The sequence below is a fragment of the Diorhabda sublineata genome, chromosome 7 (genome assembly GCF_026230105.1).
Source record: "Diorhabda sublineata isolate icDioSubl1.1 chromosome 7, icDioSubl1.1, whole genome shotgun sequence".
In the NCBI taxonomy this organism is placed as follows: domain Eukaryota; kingdom Metazoa; phylum Arthropoda; class Insecta; order Coleoptera; family Chrysomelidae; genus Diorhabda; species Diorhabda sublineata.
The window spans coordinates 18,533,160-18,558,867 of record NC_079480.1 but is presented as its reverse complement, the minus strand read 5'-3'; the positions used below and the strand labels follow the sequence as shown (position 1 = coordinate 18,558,867).

At 32.4% G+C, this 25,708-nt stretch overlaps 2 protein-coding genes across 6 annotated transcripts in view; both read right to left on the bottom strand.

The window, feature by feature from the left end:
* Nucleotides 1-108: 108 nt before the first annotated feature.
* Nucleotides 109-7,296, bottom strand: LOC130446368 (borealin). Of its 2 annotated transcripts, none has more exons than XM_056782588.1 (6): nucleotides 7,081-7,296; nucleotides 6,548-6,644; nucleotides 4,317-4,429; nucleotides 3,430-3,565; nucleotides 702-898; nucleotides 109-647 (listed from the first exon to the last, which is right to left on the bottom strand). In XM_056782588.1, exons 2-6 carry the CDS (start codon nucleotides 6,642-6,644, stop codon nucleotides 369-371), a joined length of 822 nt encoding a protein of 273 aa, XP_056638566.1. In that variant the 5' UTR covers nucleotides 7,081-7,296; the 3' UTR covers nucleotides 109-368. The 2 variants fall into 2 exon arrangements, with proteins under 2 accessions (XP_056638566.1, XP_056638567.1); XM_056782589.1 differs by having other exon boundaries at nucleotides 702-868; nucleotides 7,081-7,294.
* A 2,400-nt stretch (nucleotides 7,297-9,696) lies between these two features.
* Nucleotides 9,697-25,708, bottom strand: part of LOC130446659 (protein TANC2) — a 146,006-nt gene continuing 129,994 nt past the window's right edge. For all 4 annotated transcript variants that reach the window (XM_056783031.1, XM_056783032.1, XM_056783033.1 and 1 more), the window contains 8 exons: nucleotides 24,812-25,036; nucleotides 22,323-23,565; nucleotides 19,271-19,566; nucleotides 17,924-18,307; nucleotides 15,767-16,033; nucleotides 15,206-15,557; nucleotides 14,956-15,151; nucleotides 9,697-14,131 (listed from right to left, as the gene is read on the bottom strand). In XM_056783031.1, the coding sequence (XP_056639009.1) occupies nucleotides 13,853-14,131; nucleotides 14,956-15,151; nucleotides 15,206-15,557; nucleotides 15,767-16,033; nucleotides 17,924-18,307; nucleotides 19,271-19,566; nucleotides 22,323-23,565; nucleotides 24,812-25,036 (3,242 nt within the window). In that variant the 3' untranslated portion in view covers nucleotides 9,697-13,852. The remainder of the gene's footprint in view (nucleotides 14,132-14,955; nucleotides 15,152-15,205; nucleotides 15,558-15,766; nucleotides 16,034-17,923; nucleotides 18,308-19,270; nucleotides 19,567-22,322; nucleotides 23,566-24,811; nucleotides 25,037-25,708) is intronic.

Here is a 25,708-nt window from a genome sequence, read left to right as displayed (position 1 = left end):
TGAAATAAATTGGAACAGGATAAACACGAACTAAATCATTTAACTATCTACTCCGATGGAACACAAACACTCCTCCAAGTGCAGGGATCCGTAAATAAAACCTACGAATAAAATCCATATTCTTTTATATTCAGATAATTTCGATAAAAACACATCCAACTTAATAATAACCTAAACACTGTTAAATGCTATTAAATACAATAAAATAATAATAAAGTTAAAAATTATTTTAAAAAATAATATCTCAGATGACCAAAACTTGTGATCATAATTTCACAAAAGTTGGAGAAGAATCTTAAATCAATTAGTTTTCAGGTCTTCTTCCTCCAAACAATTTGAACAACAGTCATCCGAATATATTATTACAATTATTTTAGTTGTTTAGCCGCTTTCAGTACTAAAGAAATGTTTTGACCCAAAGTGTCCAGTTGTTTTAAAATGGTTTTATCGAATTGAGGTATTTGGGACAATCTCAAACCTTCTTGGGCTCTTAAACTCAATAAAGTACCATCGTTAAGGGGTATATTAATGTTGGCCAATTCATCGGTTACTACTGGGGCAGTCATCAGGGGACTTCCTTGAAACGATAAAGCCACTTCACCAGTTTTCGGACGCCTGAGGAGTACTTGAGGCATGTTGGGTTTGCACTACAAAAATAAATACAAATTAGAACAGTTCCTTATTTTAATTGTTCAACTTACCTTGGGCGTAACTAATCCGTATGTACTGGGTAAATTTTTTTTATTAGCTGGTGTTATGAAATTATTTTTACTCTGGTTGGTTCGTGATAACGATCTTGTCTTCCTGGTACGTTTTTCTTCGTTTTTCTTTGCTTTTGATCGCGACTGGCGCGTTGAAGTCCTACCAACTGAATTTGAACTCTCTGTTGTTAAGTAGCCTATTATGACGTTAACAAAACACCAAAACCAAGTTTATATGATGTATAAATGAGGTTAGAGCAAACAAGCATAGGAGATGGACTAAGTGCACAATTAAATGAATAATTTCATGCATTAGGTGATTTATATTGGGTTTTTTAACAGTTAGGCAAAGTACATATGATCCACTAAGTAATCTGTTAGTGTGAAATCTTTTAAAAAGAGTACTGAAATAATAAATCATACAATTTTGAACACTGTTGATCTGGTAGATCCAATTTCATTGAAAAAGTTGGAGTTTATGAAACTGTTGATGATATTCATACTGAAATACCCTGTTTACAGTACCACTCCACCACGTGTTTCAATAACCAAGTTCGTCATCTTCAGAGACTACTGTTTACCTTCAGTCTTTGAAGACGGTAGCTTGGTTATTGAAACGCATATCACACAGTATCATTTTGAGTGTTAATGTAGTGGTAGTATAAACAGTGTGTTTCAATAAGGGGAGGCAGTAAATGACTACGAGATTATTAGAGATCTGCAAAATTGAATTATAGATTCTCATAATAAGAACACAGGACCCACCTACGAGAGACGATTATGAATCTATATCATCCTTAGAACTAGAAAATATCGTTTGGAAGTATCAAAAATTTCTGACTATAAGAAAATACAAGATTAATGAAAAAAAAACAAAAAAAGCAGTAATAGTTGATGGTGCAATTAATGGAAGTGGTAGTAGACGGAAAATGAGAAAAATATCAAAAAGAGAAATGGCTATATATTTATTGAATACAGTTCTTGTAATTATTTTGCTGAGAAAATGTAGAAAAAAATTAAAGATTATAGAATCTAAATTCTTCTGTATATTTTAAAAGAAAATAGTGTTTGGAGAAGAAAAGTATTGAACATTTTCACAAGAATAAGAGAAAGCGGTAATAAACTAAGTCACTAATAGCTGGTGTAATAAAATTATAAATTCATAAAGGTTAGGTTAGATTGGTACGAACAACCTCGATCTAGATTGGTCATAGTACACTCAGAGACCTGAGACAATTGTGTTACCATTTATTTACCATAGTTTGGAAACTTAGTTAACAAAAAATAGCAAAATAAGTGATAGAAAAAACAGAAAGTTTAAGAACTAGATGAACGTAAAAGTTTTTAAGTATGCTAAGAATTCCAAGACAGGAAAGAATAAGCAAATGTTATAGAGTAAAGTGGAAAAAACAAAACCTAGGTTTCTACTTGTTATAAACATTAAGGCATAAGATGAAAATTAAACATTTATCCATATTAATAAGAGAAAAAATTAAAAATGAAAACAGTCTCAAATACTAGCTACTGCTATTGAATAAATTTGTATCCTAGTTTCATTAATACTTTCTCTAAATGAAATATTTTTTCAAAACATTGTGAGTTGCAGTCACATAAAACATCGCTTACAATTTTCCCGCCAATTTTCGAATTGTCATTCGTTTTTTTACAGGCAAAGTTTCAATGGGCACCAAACTCCAAAACTATTCCTAAATGGTTCAAGAGTACCATAGGAGGGTTTCAGCCAATTTATCTCCAACTTGGCACAATAATAGTTCGATGCAAGCTAATTAAAAATTGCCATCGTCTCGAAACTCCAAAACCTCCCCAACCCCAACAAAACTATCCCTGAGGTGTGCTCGAAAGTACTCTGAAGGGGAAGACTGACCGAAAGCCCTCCTTTTGTGGGACTCTTGGACTCTTCAAGGGTGGTTTTGGGGCTTTCGTGACCACTGAGACTTTCAATAGCTTGCTTCAAACTATCATTGTGATAAGTATCAGAAAAATTAGCCAAAATCAATGTCCTTCCTCCAAGTGTACCTTCGGATACTTCAAGAGTAGTTATGACGCCATTGAGGAGGTTTTGGGGTGACTGGTCTATTGAGACTTTTAATCATTCGCTTCAAACTATCATTGTGATAAGTTTCAGATAAATCAATGCCCATCCTCCCGGAGTCCTTTTAGATACTTTACAGGTAGTTATGACGTATTGAATCGAGGAGAAATTCATTCTCTCTAGGGACGGCAAAGCGAGCAATTCTCTAACGCCTAGGTCTAAGCGGAGCTACGCTGCTCCTTTGTATATATTGTTTATTGTACCATATCGTCACTACTGTCGACCCTAAGACTAGCGCCCATACATCAACAACTATAAAGTTGTGACAAGTGTTATTTTTGAAGAGAACAGGGTTATCCCAATAACTTCTGGAATTGTTATGATTCATCAACACAGGGTTTGTGTAATCAAACAATTCCTTCAACAATTTCATTTAGATTCTTTCTAACCTTGTTCTGAAGAAAACTGGGCTTTCAAATTGACGTGTAGTTCAAAGAAATTATCTCAAATTTCAACAAATGCCCTTATCGACAAAGCAATACAAAAAATAATCCTCTTAATAATGTTGAAATCTATGATTATATATTGGTTCATAATTCCAAAAATCACCTGCAGCCCAAAATTTTGAAAGTGAATTGAAAGTGAAAAGGTTTAAATAAATTTTTGGATCCATACCTTCGTCCACAAGTGAGGAACTTCTCTTAACTGGCTTATTGTTTTTTTTAACGCTCTTGGTTTGGCTTAAAATGTCTTTTTTACTGGTTAAATTCAAACTCGGTAGGGTACTAGTTGAGGAGAGACCATTTTCTAACTAAAAGCAAACAGAAAAATTGTCAATTTTAATTATTATCCTATTTAGGCAATCAAGATGCTTCATTTATATACAAATAAGACAAGAAGGGTGATTGTATTTTTAACAATCTATGAAAGTGCCTTTACCACCAAAACCAATATAAAATTCGATATAATGAAAAACTATGATTTCATAAAAAAAAATTTAGTGATCCAACAAAAAAAATTTATTCTCAATATTTAAGTCCTAAATTTTTAAACAAGTGGAACACAATAAGTGAAACGTGAAAAAAATGATAAATTATTCTTGAATTTAACTTCAACGTTGAATAACTAAGGGGTGAATTTAATTGAAAAAACGTTAAGAAACCTTTTTTGTAGAGCATTGAATTACCTTTAAAAATTAGTATTTTGATCCGTAGAAATATTGATATTTCTGGTAGTTTAAAAAATCGAAAATTGAAAAAATAATAAGGCATGATTACAAGGAAGCAGCTTGTTTCACATTAATTTATTAAAAAAATCTTTTTTATACGAAATTTAATTTCCTATTAGAATATTTATAGTTCAAATTTTTCAGATTGATAATTGACAAGTTTTTGAGAGCGGTTTCTGTTAAAAAATCAATAGTCGTAATGATACACTCCTTAATATTATTATTAAGGACCTTTTTTATTATCATGTATGATATTTTCACAGTATCACTGAAACAAATAGTAGTGTTGGTCGTGTTTGATGATTTACTGTGGGATTTAGATAATTTTACTTACCACATCAGATACTTTTCTGTGCAACATTGGAGCAAAGTGGGTAAAGGACTGCGCACAATTTTCCTCTATAATTAACCTCGCCTTCATCTTATACTCATTTACCAATTCTGATTCTAAAAAAAATTTATTATCATAAATCTTATCAAACTAAATTAAATAAAGAAAAGCAAAACAAAGAGAAAAAAAAAAGACGTAATTAATGTCAAATTTAAAAAAAAAAGATCAAGATATTCATAGCATCTGTAGAGAAATAAGAATAAAAAATTTGACAATAAAATATACCTCGCCAAAAAAATACCGCATCAATACAATTTCTGATCATTGCAATGAGGTGAAAGGAAAAAATAATTTTAAGAAAAAAAAAAGAAGTTTATTAGGTTTGTTCCAACCTGCTAGTTTTAATTGTTCTTGGAAGCGGTAATCTCCGCCTATGCACGATTCTGGTAACAGTACTTGCTATCAATCAAGTAACGAAAAGACCGTCCCGGAAACGTTGGAACACAAAATGAATAGTTCATATAACATTAACTGGCCTGTTCGTACACGTAATCTCTATTGCGCAGAATTGTCATCGTACCAAGAACGGTTTTTTGATGGGTTGGAACAAATCTATGAAAAAAATGTGTCATATTATGAAATTTTCCGCTGTTTTTGAGAAATTGGCAACGATCACGCCTGTTTACAGAGAGAAAAAAAGCGACACTAATGCTAATTAAATGTCGTAGACTGGATGAATTGTTAGGGAACGTCATGAAAGAATTACTTTTTCCAAGTTTCCTCTGCAGAACACTATAGTAACACACACAATAAAACTATAATCCCATTCCCCCTGACAGAAAAGTCTGTATATCCTAATGGCTTACAATTAAATGAATCCTCTCTAATATACCTGGTAACATGTTTTATGAAAAACCAACACACGAACACAAGTGAAACGTTTTGAATCAAGAAGAAATTCATTCTCTCTGGGGACGGAAAAGCCAGCAGTTCTCTAACGCTTAGGTCTATGCGGAGCTACACAGCTACTTTACGCACGTGCGACTTTGTTGTTTAGTTACAAATTGCGACGCCCCCTAGAAAGCTTCTTTTTGATAAAAAACATTGGCAACAAGTGCCTCTACATGACCTAAGTTAATTTTTCAGTATAATCATCTTTCTTGAGAATTTTTCAAAGAAAAAACAATTTTATTCTGAATATAAAAAATTATAGAACACAAATAACAATAAACTAAAATCTAAATTCAAAAATTTTCCCAGGAATTTAGTCTATTAAATAAAAAAAAGTAAAATACTCGAATTGATATTTTTATTTTAAAATAACATTAACATTAGTAGAAATGTTATTTTAATATTTAGATTTCTTCACTCAAAGCCTCAATTAAACTTTTTTCATATTTTTAATGCCTTCTCTTCTATAAGTTTTGAATGAGGAATTGTTTCTCTGCTTCATATTTTGTAAACACATCATTAAACCTTTCCATTAGTTTAATGTTTAATCAACTTATAGTGTAGAGGCACGTGCTGTTTTAAATAAAAAAGGAAAAAATTCCCATTGTTTCTTCATCATTTGCTTATAACTTATTCTTCTGGTGGAAAATTTCCCCCACTGACTGGGCTATCACTACACTTCTGATATGAGTTTGTTTCCACTGATTCATTTATCCTTCAATGTTATGGCAGTAAACTAATGTTTCTTTAGATATCTTTTCACTGTTGTTCAAATGTATACTTGAGAAATCTACTTTTTCAACTGCGAAAAATATATCAACGTCATGATTATGCTGCAAGTGTAAGTTCTCTTTTCAAATTAGGTTAAATAATTTTCCTATTTTTAGAAGCTACTCAAATAGTGTTAGCTATTTCACAGGTAATTCACAGGCTGAGATCAAATGATGTTTTTATTTTTTGAACATCTTCAACACTAAGTAAATATTGATTGAGAAATTTATTGTCTTTGGCACATTTATTTAGATATATTTTCACTGGTTTATCCTTCAACTGAGAAAGTGATATGATCGAATTATTATTTTTAATGGAAATTGATTACTGAAAACACTGTTTACACCGCCACTACACCAATACTCACAATTACACTGTCTGGCGCTTGTTTCAATAACCAAGTTCTCATCTTCAGAAACTGAACTTCCTACCTTTTTAATGGTCATTTTAAAAACTAGATAACTCAATATAGTCAGCTTTCAATTGTTTATAATTGGTTTAAAAAAACTTACGTATTTCAACTAAATTAGATAGCAATAGTTGTTTATTTATTCCTTCTTCTTCCAGTTTTTTATTTGTTTTTTTGGTATTAATTTTTGTCCGTGGCATCTAAAACAAATAAGATTATTTCGAAAATGATATTTATATTCAATAACTCGAGTATGCTTATCTTTCTTAATTACTTAATTAAAGGAAGAATATAAATTAAATACATCTTTTTAAACTATGATATATATGTATAAAACTTTTCCAAAGCACTTTTAATCCGAATACTAAAGTTTTTCAACAATATAAGAGCAACAGCAAATGAGAAATTTTATTTTATATCTAACTTTTCAAGTATTCTTACTTTGAAAAGTTGTAAAGACGAAAGCTTCAATTCTATGACAGAGTTGTCATTCTAACGCGAATAATTCGATAGAAATTCACTTACAAAACAAAATCTGTAAATAGCTTGAAAACCCAATTCTGATTTTGAATACTATCAAAGTATAAACACATGATAAAAGTCGTTATTTTCAAATAAGATATTAGCTGTGCTTACCTCTCAAATTATTATTTAAATTCGTATAGGATACTTCTTAATAAATAAACAATCACAGATTTCTTTGTAATAAATCACATGAGAATTTTATTCGTCTTATTTGATTTGAATATTTGAAGAGCATCAAATTTATTGTTTAACAGCTTCGTCAATCATAAAACAAGATTGACATGAAACGTAAAACTGACATACGACAGCATATGCTAAATGGCACATATTCCAAGCTAATCAAGATGTAATGTAAAAGCTGATACCGATTTTACCCGAACACTTCGAAAGCCAACGACAATTCATTATTTTTGTATACTATTGATTTTCTTTTCATTCTTTTAGGAATAAATATAATTCTTGATTTTAGGATATACCAGAACTGCTCAAAAATGAAATGCAAAAGTTGTAGGCATTATCTATATATATAGAGAATGCCCTTCTCGGTTTATTGTTAAATTTGTTGCAAATGGCAAGTAGGAATTGGTAAAACATTCAAGAAATATGTTTTATTTATTATTTTCCATCTCCTCATCATTTGGGATTAGTTGAGATGACAATTGATAAAACACATGTGGGACATGAATTGAGGAGTAAGGACTCTTCAAATTTGACTAGGAAGATCAATAATTGCGGAAAATTTCGTTAAAGATACTACTACAGTACATGGAGCAGGATAATGTATAGAAACGCCCAAAATATTTTTATTTCTTATGCTGCTCACTGTATAAATATATTGAAAACCAGAAAAATTTACACTTGACAATTGATTTCAAACATTCTGTTTAAATTTGGCGGGCTCCGCTTACAATTGTAGCAACTTTTTGATTGGCCTGGAATGTGTGCCGTTTAGCGTATTTTTATACGACAGAGTTACCAAACGATTCAAATATAAAATTTTGTGTCTATGATTTGGAACAATAATTTTTTACATATTGGGTACTATTATCACATAAATAAAAAATGTACGATCGTACGCAACAAATAGTGTCTAATACAAAAATTAATTTTATATTGTAAAAAACATATTTTGATTATATTGCAGAATTGCAGGTGTCTCTTGATAACGGCGTAGAAATAATTTCTCTCGGCTTTAAGTTTTGAGAAACATGGAGTGGTTTTTCGAAATTTTCTTTTTTTCTATCGATTTTTCTTCTATTTTCTCTTCAAGATTTTAACTGTATTCTGTATTTTACCAGGCATAAAATGAGAATACATGCAACAATTATAGAGAAGAATAGGATAGGATACTTTTGTTATATGGATTGTCCTGAATTTCAATTCGGTGCTAGTTAATTGTAGATTTGGCTAATATTTGGCTTATGGTGATTTCTTGAAGGAGTTATTGTCAATGTTTGAATTTTGGTTAATATAAATGGTTTTCTGTGGCTGATCGGAACACTGTTTACATATTTTTTTCCATTAGTTCATATTTCGTAGGAATCGGGATTTTTTATAAAGATTTGAGATGTACTGAAATATAAGTATTACTTCGGCATTTTGAAAATTTTTGTTGATATTTTTCCGGTATAACCAAAATTTCATTTTTCGTGACTTATTCAGTAATTAATTCTTGTACATTTACTTCTATTATGTGGTAGCTCAAACTGATTATCTTCGTTGTTAAGTGCCAAATAAGGAAATGAAGAAGTCACTCAATACGTCGTGTGACACATTTTTTATCCAAAAATCGATTTTATTTATGAATGTAATCCCCTCCAAAGCGATACAATCATTCCAACGCTTTTCTAACTTCTCAAAACCGTGCTTGTAAAAGGTTTCGTCTTTTGCCTGGAAATAGGCTTCAGTTTCAGCAATTGCTCCTTCATTACAGCTGAATTTCTTACCAGCGAGCATTTTTTTGAGATTAGCGAATATCCAGTAGACACTGTGGGCAAGAACTGGACTATATGGTGGATAAGGAAGCAATTCTTTCAATTTAGCAATCGTTGCCATCGACTTGTGAATCGGTGCATTGTCTTGGTGAAACAGTGGTTTTGTCTTCGACATATGAGGCCATTTTTCCTTGATTTTTCTAATCAAACGATCCAACACTAAGGAACTCCAGAGCATTACACCTGGGTGCGTATGAAATAGAAGACGAAGATCTCTGGAAATTAAAGTCATTCCACATTCTAGAAGGAGTGGAATTGAAGGAACAGCTTTAGACATTGGGTTCTCCAGTAAAGCAACAAGAAAGGGGGACACAATAGATCCTTTGGATCACAGTGAATACGAAACCCCAAATCCATACATTTGTTTGTTTGAAATGTTTATTCAAACGAATCAGAATGTTGAGAATTTTCTGACTCTCATTTCATATTAGTAACAATAGTTAGTATCTGTGGTACACATTTTATTTGCATTTTATAACTATTGTTTTTGGGTTAGAAATAAAATAGACATAAGAGGTAGAATTTAGATCAGATGTTCCTACACTACTTTAAAACAAAGAATCGTTTCGAATCGCTCTAACTTTGGTTTGACAAAACTGTTGGGATTCTTCGTGAGAACGAACTGTTTTTTCAATATCTTTAAATCGGTAGAATAAAAATAGACCAATAACCAAGATTTTTATTGGAAAGGAATTAGATATTATTTTCTGAGGAGTTGATAATAAAACAACTATTCCATATCATTACATTTTATTTTTATAGCATTTTCAAACATTTTTTAATAGCACCTTTATATTTATAAATAAATATACGAATAAAAAAATTTTTCACACAGTTACACTGTTAAAAACTCAAAAATACTGGAAATTATTTGCCTATATATAGTAAGTATATATATAACATTGTCGGCAAGAAACAAAAGATACAAATTCAACAAAAACTACCATATAAACATAACAAATAGAATATTCTAAATATAGTAATATACCACAAAAATTTGCTTACACATTTGGCAGATTTTAAGTACATATATATTTAACTGCATATCAGGGATTCTCAAAGTGGTGTTTTTGGAGGATAACGAGGTCGAAAAGGTTTTTTTATCATATGTCATTCGCTTGGATGGGAAGTTTTAACAGTTTCTTATATATAGATAAAAAACATCTAGGTACAATATCAAAACCATGGAACAAAACATTGTAATAATGTTAGTAGAATTAACCAACAGTATAAGCGAGGAGCTTTAACAGAAGATCAACTATTTTATATCTATTTATTATATTGTATTTTTTATTTACTTATTAACTTCGCAGTGTATTACAATCTAATTATATAACCCAAACAATATTAGTAATTGGGGCTTTTCAGAAACTATGGTCTTGGATCAGCCTGTCATCTGTCACCTTTCAGCTGATTGCGTATCCTCACCCAGAACCAGGTCGTCGCGCGGCAATTTCACATTTAAAACATGAACAACAAAAACTTCTGATTTCATTACTTTTTTGGGCGTTAAATCATGATATCTATTTAGTATAAAATGTATTCTAGATGTTTAATAATTGTTTTTTTAAAGTTATTCAAAGTGTATTACAATCTAATCATATAACCCAAACAATGTTATGTAGTAATTAGGGCTTTTCGAAAGCTATGGTCCTGGGTGAGATAGATCACTTGTCGGCTGATTGCGTATCCTCACCCAGAACGAGATTTTGATCATAGAACCTCGCGCGGCAATTTCAAATTTAAAACATGAACAACAAAAGCTTCTGGTTTCATTACTTATTTGTGCGTTAATTCTTCCATGATATCTACTTAGTATAAAATGTATTCTAGATGTTCAATAATTGTTTTTGTACAGTTATCTACGATTTAACCACTCAAACGGATTTTGCACTAAAGCAACGTAATCGTTAGTACCTAATCTATCAATTACGTCGCTTATGAAATAATAGCGTTTAAGAGGAATGAATAATTTTTACATTTAAAAAACCAGAGATGAATGAAGCAACCCATTAGCTGATCGCTGGTCTATCATATGACTACAATCCGATGATTTACCCGATCAGTTTCCGAACAAAAATGAACGTGATTCGGGTTAGTTTCAGAAAAGTCCTTAGGCCTTCTGAAAAGCAATAAGTATGATAATTCAAAAGACAGGAAACATCCAGTGAAGTTCCCTTTTTAAAGTTGGTCACTACTATAGTAGCAACTGGAAATAAGATTTTGAAAATTATTTATCTATAGGAATCTGGAGTAACAGTTCATTTTGTAAAGAGTGTCTCTTGCAAGAAAAGCTCTGAGAATCCTTGCTGTAGTTGATAAAGAAAACAGAAGATTTTTTCAACAGGCATCGATTGATTTAGCTGCAAAGCAGTAAAGCTGTGAACCAATTTCAGTTGAATATGTCTTATTTTTGGAACACTAGTTACTACTATGATCCCATGATTCAGCTACAAAAGGGTTGTACAAACTAATTTGTATTGTGACTCCCTAGAGAATTTGCTATTTTCCATAGACAACCCTCAACCCCTCCTCATCTTGTAAAAACCTACATGTTTTAGTACTAAATTAACAACATATTATCAGAAAGAATTTCTTTGGTTTGTAGTGTTGATTAGAAAAATTTTGAATAAGTAATCCGGTTAACTGTCTTTTGTAGTTCAAGTTATGTCAACAAAAGTTTGTGGAGGATATTCCTATAAATAATAACATTGCGGCTGTCCAGAATGGTGGCATTTAACAAGTTAGCTGCAATTAAACATCTTATTTGTTCAGAGAATATTGTTGCAATCCATACAATACCTTGCCTACTTTATCTGTTATAGAGTCAACCATCGACTTAAAAGGACATTCCTCTATCAAAAATACATATAAATGAGACCAATCAAAAGGAGCGCAAAGTATGGAATTTGGTTATTGCCATTCCACATCCTGAAGTTTCTGAAAGGAGTGGTATTCATAGATCAGCTAAGTATCTCCATTGCTACTTCAGGAAAATTCTATATTGCAGCCAGTCTGATGAAGAAAAAACTGAATCAAAAAAACTTTCCAGATATTTATGAAAATACAAACGAAAAGAAAATTATCTACCATAAAATGAATTCATAGCAAATGTGTATAAGTTCTTTCAACTTATTTTTATCTAAAGGAAACCACGACTGTATTTAGAAGAACTAGATAATACTAGATTATAACCTACGAATGAGGAATACTTATTAAAACTCAGGACTTTACTAGACCAACTTTCTCTTATGAAAATATGAAAAAGTAAATAGGGAACTGAAGCCAGAAGTACTTTATTTCTAAAAAACTTCATTTGAAATTATCGTAATGGGTACACAATCGCACACCATATGACGGCACTAATCATAATTTAATTTAATAGAAACTACAAAAGATGGTAGATGGTTATATACTATATAGGGTAATCATCGAACATGTTCTAGATATTTCTGAAAGAGAAAGTTAACAGTATCTAGACAGAAATTTCTACAATGTTCTGGAATTATTCCAAGAGTGTATATAGGGCAGGAGTTCATAGTAGAGCATCTAGTTATAATATTGAATTGAAAATTAAAAAGTTTGAACTTCCATCTATTATTGGTTAATTATCAAACTATGTCCTAGATGTTTCTGAAAGAGGAAGTTAACAGTAACTAGACAGAAATTTCTACAATGTTCTGGAATTATTTCAAGAGTGTATATAGGGCAGGAGTCCATAGTAGAGCATCTAGTCATAATAATGAATTAAAAAGATTGAATTTCCATCTATTATTGGTTAGCCTTCAAACTATGCTCTAGATGTTTTTGAAATAAGAGGTTAACAGTAACTAGACAGAAGTTTCTACAATGTTCTGAGATGAGAGTTAATTGCATATTGAGGTGAAAAATGAGAATATTGAATGGATATCTATGTTCTAGGTGTTTTTGAAAGGAGAACTAACTTGATAGAAGTTTTTACAATATTCTGGAATTATTTTAAAAGCATATATAAAGCAGGAGCTCACAATAGAGCAATTAGGGGGTTGTTGATATTCTAAGTAACAGATACTCGCGTAATTTGAAAAACTCGCTGGCGCTCGTTTTGAACAATCTCTTTATTTTTATAATTACGTCAATAACTGTTACCAAATTTATTTTGATTTTCTGGTCTCAAATCAATCAACTATATTTAAGAATTATTATTATGTATATTTTGAAAAATATCAACCACATGTTGAAAAAAAGATATCAGGCGTTAATTGGGAGAGTAAACGAATAAATAAAAATTTGTAACAGTTCCTGTATGAATATTTTTTCGTATTTTTTCTTCAATATATTATAAAACTAGTGTGAAATAGGTCGTAGGTTTTCAATAATTTGCGATTTTATAAGTTTGAAAAATAACTTTCCGTGATACAAAAAAACTTTCTGTTGTAAAATGCAGGCCTGTGTAATTATTGTCGTTGAAGTCGTTTGGGTGAGCGTTAAAAAGAGAGTAGATCACAAATTGGTTGCCTCAAAATTATTTTGTACAATTGAAAGTAAATAAAATCGAATAAATTAAGCATGGAATGAAAAAAATTATAAAACACTAATAGATTGACTTGGATTTTGTCACAGTAAACGAAAATATTTAATAGAAAATAAATTATTTCAAGAGTGTATATACAAAAGTTACTTATAATTAAATACGAAAATATTAACAATAATTAAATAATTATTTTCAAGTCTTCTTTCACACAGTCTAAAATAAGAACTCGGAACTTTGAATATAATTTTTTTTCTTCAAATAGTTTATAAATATAAAATGTTTTCATGCTAGAATATATAATAGAATGACCTTTAATTTAAAATATATAGATTAAATTATTTTAATAACAATAATAGTAAATTAAAAGTAAATTAGCTCACTCGTGTAGAGTATCTACCGAAATTGCGACGTTCCTTCTATTTCCTAAACTTCTACTGGATACCATCCTCGTAGTTATATCTTCTAACAAATAATTTAAAATTTTAATTTCGTTCCCTTGTTGTGGTGCCCTCTTCAAGGCTTCTTTAACGTCGTGTAAGGCACTTTCGTATTTACTTTGATCCAATTTTGCTTTTGCTCTGGCATAATAAGCTTCATAAGATTCTGGTTTTAATTCAACAACAAGATTTGCTAATTCAATAGCTTCTTGGGATTCCTGCAGAAAAATAAATAATAAATGAAATGAGTTTTTGATTGAATATATGCGGACGTCAAAAAGACATCTTAATGCAATTTATTCTCAGTGGCAACAAAATAAGTGAAACAGTTTTTTTCAAATTTTTGATTCATAGCTTGTTACTGTGTATAGTATTTCTGTATCGAAGTAACTACTAATCATAGACGCCACGAAAAGAGGTTAAAGCTTCGATTTGGTCTCTTTCCATAGCGTATACATACAGGTAGCACTTGTCATATTTGTGCTTTGTGAAGAACTTTAGCAGGAAATATCCAGGTTACTAATCCCGGAGCATAAGTAAAAACTGTTGTACTGGCGTCAATGTTTCTTCACGAATGAACAAGCAAATCGATACCTGGACTTTGGCATCAAATCGAGAACGGCAAAGAGACTTTTAACAGGAACACTGACTAACGAAACAGGTAAAATTTTTTGAAATATTATAAGTATATTCAAAAAAGAACACCACAAAATCTAATATCAAAAGTGACAAAAGCAAAAAGCCATGAAATGAAGAAGATAAGAAAAAGAGTCAAAAAATTGGCAAAGGGAGAGTGAAACACTGATTAACAAAACCATTCACATTAATAGTTGAGAAATGTTTAAACAGATACTTGAAGAGAAAGCAAAGCTTAACAAAAAAAACAGAACAGAAGCGAAAGATATAAGAAGCAAGACCCAAAAGAGGTGGCTGGATCCAATAGCATAGGAAAGAGAATGAAAGAAAAAAAGACACTACAAATGAATGAAGTAGCAAAGACTGGAAAAAAAGCTCTGAAGCGCGAAATGTGAAATGTACATACCCCCAATTTCCTTTTACATCTGGAAAAGTTTAATAGGAAATTGATTTTCAATTGTTTGAAGGTTTTGTTGTGTTCATCTTGGTCTTCTATAGGGAATTTTTTAAGAGCATATTGGTAACGGTGAGCAGCTTCCTTCAGTCGACTCTTCCTATATAGTATATTACCGTCTTCCAGTAATTTATTAAGCAATATCAATCTAAAATAAAAAATAATTGGTGACACGAAATTTTTTCAATTATTTCAATCTTACAAAATATCCGGTTTCCCGTGGGCCATACTCCACGTAGCAGGTCCCAGTTTTGCTCCCTTTTTCAAAAAACAGTGTATAACTTGTACGTTTCTACATCCTATTGCTCTGTCCAACGGCCTCATACCGTTCATGTCCACATGTTCTATTGTAGCACCTCTATCGATTAAATATTGAACTAATATTTGGTTTCCATGGAAAGCTGCTAAATCCAAAGGTATCCTGCCGGATTTATCAGTATGATTGATGAAAGCACCTCTTTCTAAGAGGCATTGAGCTACTTGAACTTTACCTCTCAAGCACGCCCATCCCAATGGAGTTATGCCTTCTTTATCTTCTTTGTTTAAATCAGCACCTTAAATTTGGAAAAAGGAATATATTACATATTTTTTATAATTTAATTAAGCAATTCTGATAATGGGAAAAAATCTATCAAATGTGATGAAATGTAATAATGGAAATTTATGTGGATCCCAGTCGAGTCGTTCGTGGTTCCCCGAGGATGCATATGAACCAGTTTGGGATTCACTGCTTCAAAAGAATATTAATTGATTTGCAATTTACCTCTATCGATTAAAAGTTCGATAATTCCTAAATGACCTTCGGAAGATGCTATCATCAATGGCGATTTTCCATTCGAATCACACTGTTCGATAGCAGCATGATTCTGTATCAGTCTTTCGGCTACGGCCCAATGTCCTTCTTTAACAGCTAACAGCAACGGCGCTAATTCTTTCTTGTTCGTCATACAAACGTTGGCACCTCGGTTTATCAACACGGAACAAACACCATGGCAACCATTCAAAGCAGCTACAGTTAATGCAGTTTCACCTAAAATTACGACAACATATAAAATAGAAAATCGAATAACGTAATTTGAGAAAATAATTTCGATTTCAACCATATTTATTCTATTTCTTTGTAATTTGAGAAAATAGGTTCTATTTAAACTGTCTTTTCTTTTTTCCTAACCCACACCAATAATAATTTAACTTAAGTCACGAGAAAGTTGAAAAGTATTTAAACAAATAATTAATTTTATGCTGGTAAGTTCGTACGCTAACACATAGATGGTGCTACTAAACTAGTAGTACTAGTATGAAATCCATATTATTTTCAGATAGCCCTAAAATTTAAGTGGTTTACTAGCTCTTCTCATTTACTTCTTTAATCCTTACGTCTATGTTGAGTTGAGTTTCTTTTTTCATCTAGTATTCCTTCCAAAATTCTTTCCATTTCTTTAGGTCTTTTATTTTTGGTAGTACCTCATGTAGTTTGTTCCCTTTGTTCTCAGTCGCTTTGTTGATTTCGTCCATCCAGGTCTTCCTCTGTTTCTCGCTCTTACTGTTCTGGCTTCAGTATTCGTCCTGCAATCCTTTCGTCCTTTATCATTTTCGCATGTTCGATCATCTTAGTTGATTTTCTTTCCCGATATATTTCGTTTGTCTATTTTCTTTTTTGATGTCATGTGACTGTCTTTCTGAGCTATGTTCATCGTCTCGGTTATATCTATGTTTATGTTCATATCGTATTTTTTTCTTGTTTGGTTATACAATTCGAGATTTTGATTTTAGGTTTCTCCGTCCTCTGCAAATATCTAACATATATGTTTGATAAGCTAGTTTTTATTTCTTTTATAGATTTACCGCCGATTATTAATGGAGTTTGTTAGATTAGGCACTAAAAGTTGTAGTTCTTTCTAAAGCTCATAAGATTTGTCTTTGCTCTCTCCATCTTAAAGTACTAGTGATTCAGAAGCAATATTTGGCAAAGATTTTAAATTATTTAGTCGTACAAGAATTCAAAATTGTTGAGATATTCAGTGAGTGCCGTAAATCTTGAATCTACTTTCAACGAAATCAATAGGCACATCTACAGCTTCATAATTTTTTTTTGTGAAGCCTTTCCTCTTTAAAACTCATTGGAATATCACAATTGCTATTTTATATGGATTGCGTTATTACCTATTTTTTGTTGTTGCTATTAATGATTTTAATTAAGTTTTGGTTTATACCTCTCCATTCTAATAAGTTCTATTTATTTTGTCGAAGACTTTTTCAAAATTGATGAAACACAGGCGTAAATTACTCTTTTCTCCTATTGCTTTCTTCGGGGTTTGTCTCAGTATAAATATCGCGTCTTGTGTCAATTTATTTCCCAGTCTCCGGGAGTTCCTGGTTTCATTATGATATTTTCTAAATACATCATAGCCCTTTCCGATAATGTTTTTATCATATCATGTATCACATTATCGTGATCTGGTACCTTATCCTTTTTGGCTTCAATTATTGCCATTTGTATCTTATTCTATTTTGTCCGTTTTTGTCTCCTTTTTTTCTCACTTTCGTCTTCACTATTCCGGAGCTCTTTGAAGTATTCTCACCACCTTTCCATAATCTTGATATTGTCAGTTTTAGCCCTGTCTTGTTCTCAAACTTCAAGAGGATGTTCTATGAACAAAAATTTTGCGCCAAGAAAAATCGTACTAAAAAAAGGTACGGTTGCTATAATCGTTGTATCGTGCTCGAAGGCAACTATAGTGAATAAAAAAATCAAATTCTTTTATATAACAAGGATTTTGTCCATTCTAGCCTTCAGTCTACTTTTTATTTGTCAGCATTCGTATATTATTTAATTTCGTTAAAAATTTTACTTGCGCAATGACACGGCGCGGACAGTGTTAACTAAGTTTTTATAAAAAGTAATTCAAAAATAATTTACCTGTAATATTATCCGGAATGTCAATATTAACCTCGGCCATATCCAGCAGATATTCAACTACTTCGCTGTGACCTTGTCCTGCGGCAGCTATTAGAGCCTGTTGCGCCGCTATGGCTATTTGAACGTCGTCTTCGTTTTTAGGAATCCAATCACAAGCTAGCAGATAACCTACAACGTTGAGAAATCCGTTTCTAGCAGCATGTACTAAAGGGCTATATCCACCGGTATCTGCGTGACCCGGAGAAGCTCCAGCTGCTATTAACTGACGCACCACGTCGCAATGGCCTCTAGCGGAAGCGAGAGATAGAGCTGTGCATCCTTGACTGTTGACGAGTTCCACATCGGCTCCGAATTCGAGAAGCAATGACACCATTGGAAGGATACCTGGAAAATTTAATATACAGAAATATTTCATTTTTCGTTTTAACATTGCTTTAGTGGATAGAAAACTAAAATATTTTTTATTTAAAAGAGACAAAGCTAAATGAAAATGTTCCTATATTCTCCCACGCTTTGATCTATTGATTCATCAGCAGCGACTTTGTCTGGGGGCTATGCGGTTTCCCTCTTCTGGCTTCGAAAAATTTGCATGTGAGTACCGTAGCTTTTGTTTATGAACAGCCTCGCATTATCAGAGGAGGTATTAGGCGGTTCCCCTTACATGTCCAATGAGTAAACTAATAACCCTTCTCAGCACATATTTGCTTAATGGAAGGGCCTTTTGGAAGCAGTTGGTAGAATACCTAAAGACCAGCTGTTACTAAAAGCAAAGAAAGAACCTGGATGTTTCTGCTGATAAAGAAAATGTTCATGGGAGTTACGAAAATAGACCTTCTTAAAACTAACAAAGATTGATGTCTTTCCAGAAGCTTAACAGGCACCTTAGCGTATGTAAATATTTTGATGTTAAGTGTGAGACTTTCTCAAGTGTTGGAAGCTAGCACGTGTGATTGCTGGGTGTTCACAGATGATGTGGTCTGTAGCGGCATTCCGAATAGTCCGTCATGCATATTATACGGAGATGGCGACTTAAACGATCGTTTCTGTTTAAGAGATTAGTTACTAGTCATATTTTGCGCATCTTTAAACTGGGCAGTTGATTGGTTAAACATCTATGTGTGTCTTAGCTTGTGTCATGAAGTTGTTTCCATACATCATCAAGCTTGTCCAACTAGTTGACTGTATGATGCATTTAATAATGAAAAACCTCTCTTAATGCCGCAGAATATTCAATAATCACTTAGAAGTAAATCTCAAGGTACAGAGGAAAGAAGAATAACAACCAATTTAATAACCTTTCAATATTTTTCAGTTAACACATGAAATATTAAAATAAAAAGTTTTTACCTTCATTTGCGTATACACACAAAACTGGCGCATTGCCCAAGAGATCGGTTACGTGATTAGGAGAAGCACCGGCTAGTAGCATTAATCTGGACACTTTTACGTTCGGACAGTACATATTTCTTAAATGACATACGGCTTCTGAAACATTTTCTGAGCTATCAGCAACCCATTTTGCTTGCAAATCTCTAGAAGTTAAAGTGTTCATCGACATGTTTCGATAAACGTGAGCTTTCAGAATGTGATGACCCAATTCCAAAGTTTTTTCTGGATCCAACGGTGCTTGTACTCGGGATAATCTGTAACATCAATACTTTGGTATAATATGAATAATATTTAACAAAGACTTCAGAGTTCAGTAAAAGCAAATTACAGGTACAAGATGAATTTTATGTCGATATAAACTATTTACCCTAATATAAAATTTGCTCCTAAGGGAGCTAGCGTCTTTTACAGTTTAGTTAACCTATTTACTACAAACAACACTTCATTGGAGAAAATAGAAATATTTTTATGAGGGATATTATTTGTTTTAGGAGTGTCCCTGATATAGCAAAAATTTTTTGCTGCTTGGCTGGGATTTGGATGTGTGCTTCACACAGGCCTTTTAGGCCCATAGCATGGAAGTGGTTCCACTCTTTTCTTCTTTTTTGCTTTCGTTTTCCAGTCCTGAATTCATCTCGCTCTCTCTCTCGTAAGTCCTCCATCGCCTCTGCGTGCCATCTTTTTCTTGGTCTTTCTTTTTTCCTTGTCAGGCCTTGTTCTATGTTCATCACTTTTTTTGTTACTCTAAAATCTGGATTATTTTACCGATTTCTGCTTCTCCAAATAGATTCCTTATTTCATTATTCGTACTCCTCAGCCATAAATCTCCCTTCTTTTTACCGCCTAGTATCCTTCGCCTACGTAGCTCACTGTTGGTTTTGTTATTGTTTTGTATACAGTGCTTTTCAGATAAAAGTATCCACCTTTAATAACTTTTGTAATATTGGTATTTAGAAAAAATCCAAAAACACGTCAATTTATATTGGAAGGGGCAAGCATTATGGCTTATTTAAACTTACTGGAAAAGCCACCCCCTCACCCCTAGCAGCATCCCCTTTATTTTTTTAAATTACTTTTCATATTTTTTATGTAAAATTTGGATACTCCTCTTTGAGCTGATTTCAAAAATGTATAATACTTGTAGGTTAAAGTGGTTAGTTTATGAGATAAACAATTTTTCTTTTAAGAGCACAAATTTTACTCATTATTTACTTTCACCTTATTTGCCTGTACTAAAATGGGTTGTACAACAGTTCAAACTCTTTAATCTTTTTAACTGTGCTATTTATTATGAAGTTACAATAAGTGTTCAAAATGAGTACCATTCACTTCCATACAATGGTATAATCTATTTTGAAATGCCTCTCTGACATTGCTTAATACGGCTGGATTTAATTGTCGACATTCATTTTCTATCCTCTCTCGTAAATCATCCAGAGATTCTGTCTAGGGTGTCTAGGGGTGTTAAATCCGGTGACCTAGGTGGCCACTCCATCATCTGCCCCCTTCTACCTATCCAACGAGTGGGGAATGTTTCGTTTAAAAATTGTGGGACAGGCATAGCATAGTGTGGGGGAGCTCCGTCTACTTATGAGTTGCATGTCTTCCGTCATGTAATTCGTTAAATATTCTAGCAGCAGCTCTTGCACAATTATTATTTTGGTAGTATAAACCTACAATTTCAATTCTTTCTTGCAAAGAGTAAACCATTTCAGAGAAACAAAATAAATAATGTATCAAATTACACTATCAATAGTGACTACAAATTCTAGTTGACAATGTCAAACTTTAATAAAAAGTAGAGCTAGCGGTGAGGGGGTGGCTTTTCCAGTAAGTTTAAATAAGCCATAATGCTTGCCCCTTCCAACATAAATTGACGTGTTTTTGGATCTCAAGAGTACTTCTACAGCATCAAACAGAAATTACGTGGTAAAAAAACTTAAGCTCTGGATGTTGTTGCTTAAAATCGAAGCGATAAGTGTTGAAATGCTGGACTATCAAACGTAGAAATGATATATGAAGGGCGGCTAATATGGAGCCTTGTGGAACATCCATGAAAAAAGTGTCTGCTTAGTTTTTAGGATAATTGCTTGGACTGTCACATGGAGATTGGTGATGGCGTTTGGTTCAGTGTATATGGATCTTGAATCCCAATCGGAAATTTGCAAATTGTATGACGGTCAATGGAGAATTCTAACAATCTGTCCTTGAGTAAGCGTTCAATATGGGACGATAGGATTCAGGTTTAATAGGATGGCCAACAAAGAAAAAAAAAATATATTTATTTTTCAACGTAATCTCCTTGTGATGTGCAATAAGATCGATACTTTTTTAATAATAAGAATCGTCAATCTCCTCAAAATAGCCATTAAGTGCCGATATAACCTCTTCATTGTTGAAAAATCTTTGACCACGTAGCCATTTTTTCAAGTCTGGGTGGATGAGGTGGCAATTCAAACTTTAATTCATTAATTTTGGTCATTCCAATAACGGATATGTTAGCTGGTGCATTGTCTTGATGAAACAAGCCAAGTGCGACCATTTTTGATTGACTTTTTCGCTCAAACGTAGCAATAAGTTCGCATAATACTCGCCGTTGGTAGTTTTTCCTTTTTACAAAATAGTTAATAAAACTTATTCCACGCGCATTCCAAAAAAACCGACCTCTGTAGATGGAACGGTCTTTGCCATCTCTGGAGACGGTTCTTCCTTGTCACTCCATTGTTTGATTGTTGTTCTTTTGTTTCTGGTTTGAAGTGATGGATCCACGTTTTATCCATGGTTATGAAACAACTCTTTGTAGATTTTCTTCAACATTTCTAGAGTCGTTACCTCATTTAGTCGGCCATTGCGATGCTGGTCTTGTTTCAACTTTGCTATCCAATATTTCTCTTTTGATAACGAAGAACAGTAAGAATTATTTTTTCATGTTTCAAGTTTCACTTTGATAAAGTATGTTCAACAACATATTAGTTAACATTGAAAAAAATTGCGCAAAAAATAGATTTACCTGAAAGAAATTCCAGCATGTCCAGTTCTTAGATCGCATAAAAATTTCATAGCATCATTTTCATCTCTTCTTATCAACCACTCTCTGAACGACGAATGGAAAAACATATAAGTATTGTCCAATCTTTTCACCAAAAATCCAGACAACAATTTGAATCTCTGCAGGAATTCGTTCCAGGGCAAAAAATTATCGATCGTGAGAGCATTAACTGAATAATATATTTCCAAAATGGTTAAAGGGTATAGAGCCGCTAAGCAAACGCTAAGAATATGAGTAACTTTTTCGAAAGATCTTATAGTAGGAAATCTCAAATTGAAATGTAATAAATATATTTCAGCTAAGTTAACAGGTAGGACTTTATACCCGGACGATTTAACAACCAATTGTCCTTTTTCTAACAGATCTAAAGTCAGTTTTACGAATAAGAAAGATCCTTGACTGGCGTTAAGGAGATGTTGAGCGAATTTACTTTGACAAACGGAAGAATTCTCAGTTTTACCGCTATTTGTCGCTGTCAAATTACTTTGTATGGCTTGATTATTCTGGACTCTAAAGTTTATATATCCAATTATATCTTTTTGGATGTTATCGTTAGATTGTATATTATCCAAGGATATTCTTGTGAATGGCAACTGTTTGGTGACTTCTTCCAATTGACTTCTAACTGTAGTGATGACTTTCAACCACGAAGGGAAACTCGAGATATGTTTTAACAGGAATGTTGTTATGGTATCACCGTGATCAGGTCGATGATATTCAGCTTCGCAAAGGGCGTCTATGAGTATCACAAAGTTTTGGTTATCTATTTTCCCCAATCTCCTCAAACAAGCTAGAGGTTCGAGAATACCTCTGGTGAATGCTACATCTGGGTTCGCTATACATTCTCTTAAAGCCAAAATACTTTGAAGGTCTGATTCGTTCACTAGATGATCCCGATAGGAAGCTAGTTTAGGAGCTTGGCATAATTGAGCTGCTAAAGAATGAATAAAATCAGGTACGGAGCAAGTATTGTTATTGTCGGCTTGACAGAAGTGATAAGCTACGATACTGTTAGAGAGCTGTTTTATTTTTTCGGAAATTAAATCTATTTGGTAGTAGATACTTTGGGGACTACGAGATCTATCGGAATGATGATGGGATTCTTTTCTTCGTCCGAAGCAACTGTACTCGACCAATTGGAGGATTAGAGCTGTTTTACCGCTTCCGGCATTGCCTGTGAGTAAAACACCGGGACTGGAAGAATCTGAAAACAAAATAATGGATTTTTAATTAAATTTATAATGAATTGTAACAAACTTGAAATTAGTCAACTAGGTGAAACGGGCTTATAGGACAGCGCCTTCACTACCAAAACTTTTATAAAATTCGATAAGACCCAAAAGTCGTAAATTTATGACTAATTAGTGGAAGGGCATTGTGCAGGACTGTACTATCATATATAATATCTTATAGTTTGAAAAGAAATTTCAATTTTATAAAATCATCTCATTTTAATACAGGGTATATATGGTTTACATATTTTTATTATTGTTGGATTTGAAAATGATGAAGTTGAATTTTAAGCTTAAATATACTAAATGATACACAATATATTATGTGTCTTTGACTGCTATAATAACAAATTGGACGTTTTAATAAATTATTATTGCTGAAGTTTATTAGAAGCCAAAATGGATCTTTTATCTGGAGAAGAACGAATTAATATTTTAATTATATTAGAATATGGTGATAGGCGTACAAGTCAAGAAGAAACGTGTAATATCTTTAATAATTTATATCCTAACCGAAATTCCATAACAATATCAACTGTTAAGAAAATGTGAAGAAGTTTAAATAAACTTGTTCAGTACAAAAATATATCCAAATCAGGGCGTAAAAAAACTGCATTAACTGAAAACAAATCTTTAGATGTTTGTGTCCTGTTAGACGATCCACACTTTAGAACTAGACAAATATCCAGGGAACTTGATATTTCGCAAACATTCGTCGCGTCAATATTTGGCTACAACGAGATGGCATCCCATCTCACTATGCGTGGTGTTGATGCAATACCTAAATAATGTGTTTCCCAGAAGATGCATTGGTTGTATCGAATGGCCTCCGCGATCACCCGACATGAATGCTTTAGATTATTTCCTTTGGGATCCCTTAAAAACATGGTTTATAAAACAAATCCTGCCAATATTCAGAAATTAAAAGATTTTAAAACATATTAAAGATATTAAAAGATAGGATAGGAAATTGGCACAGGGCAATCTGCCTACAAGGCAAATTATATATTGGTCAATTTAAATTTTACATATTGCAAATCAAAAAATATTTATATTTTACGAGCTTCAAGCGAAACAGCAAACACTGTTTTTTAAAGGTATTATTTAGAATTAACATCGATTTGAACTTTTAGACTAGACTAATAATACTTATGAAAGTAATAGAAAAAAAAATGTAAATATGAATAAAGATTTTCGTATGAAAATAATGAAACTTACTTATGACATCTTCTATTTCTTTTATTAACCAGTGACGTCCGATGAACAACGGATCTGGTTCTTGAAGTGGTACTTCAAAAAATAATGGTTTGAATGTTAGTTGCGGAGGACCGTACTGCCTTAACCGTATCCTAGGATCGGCTGAAATTTTTGATATTTCCGCTTTTGTTATTCTAGCTCCTGGTTTTCGATATCGGACACTTTCATTGAGATGAGGTTGAGAAGCTATGAAAGAATTAAAATCAAAGTTATTACATCATAAAGATGCAGATTTCTATATAAAAAATAAGGTCATAACGCGAAGGTTTACGATGTAAATTAGAATGAAAAAACGACCTGTTTCTGATATTTTTTGGTTAGTTAATAAGAAATTCATGCGTTTTTCATGAACCCACTGTATATGTTACGATTTACAATAATTCATACATCTATATCAATATGACAAGTATAACATACAACCATGTCCAAAATAAGGGCGAAACAATACGATGGATCGTTGTTTCAACCACGCGACCTTTTACAGTATCTGATTTTTTATATCCTTTTCTATTAAATAATTAGTTCTTGTTAAGTATTTGGTATAAATGTTTGAAAAAACATGACAGGAAATGTTCCAATGAACATACCTTACATCTCCAAAAAAAAAAGAAAACATTTAATATTTGGATAACGGTGAGGTTTAGGTATAGGAAAGTATACATAAATTTGCTTTAATTTTCACTAGTGAATGCATTAAAATAGAAAAAACCGGGTGGTTCTATTTGAAAAATAAAGAAATTTGATATTTATAAAGTTAAAATTTCAACAGCTTTTATACACACCTTGTATAAAATGAAAAATTTTTCAACATAGATTCGAATACGTCTGACCATGCTAAAAGCAATCGAATAGAAACCA

What these genes read in the sequence shown, in the direction of transcription:
- LOC130446368 (XM_056782588.1), bottom strand. Translation starts at nt 6,644, where the DNA reads ATGCCACGGACAAAAATTAATACCAAAAAAACAAATAAAAAACTGGAA. An exon ending in ATCTAATTTAGTTGAAATAC is followed by an intron (nt 4,430 to 6,547) that starts GTAAGTTTTTTT and finishes AATTTTTTTTAG; the next exon opens with AATCAGAATTGGTAAATGAG. An exon ending in TTCCTCACTTGTGGACGAAG is followed by an intron (nt 899 to 3,429) that starts GTATGGATCCAA and finishes ACGTCATAATAG; the next exon opens with GCTACTTAACAACAGAGAGT.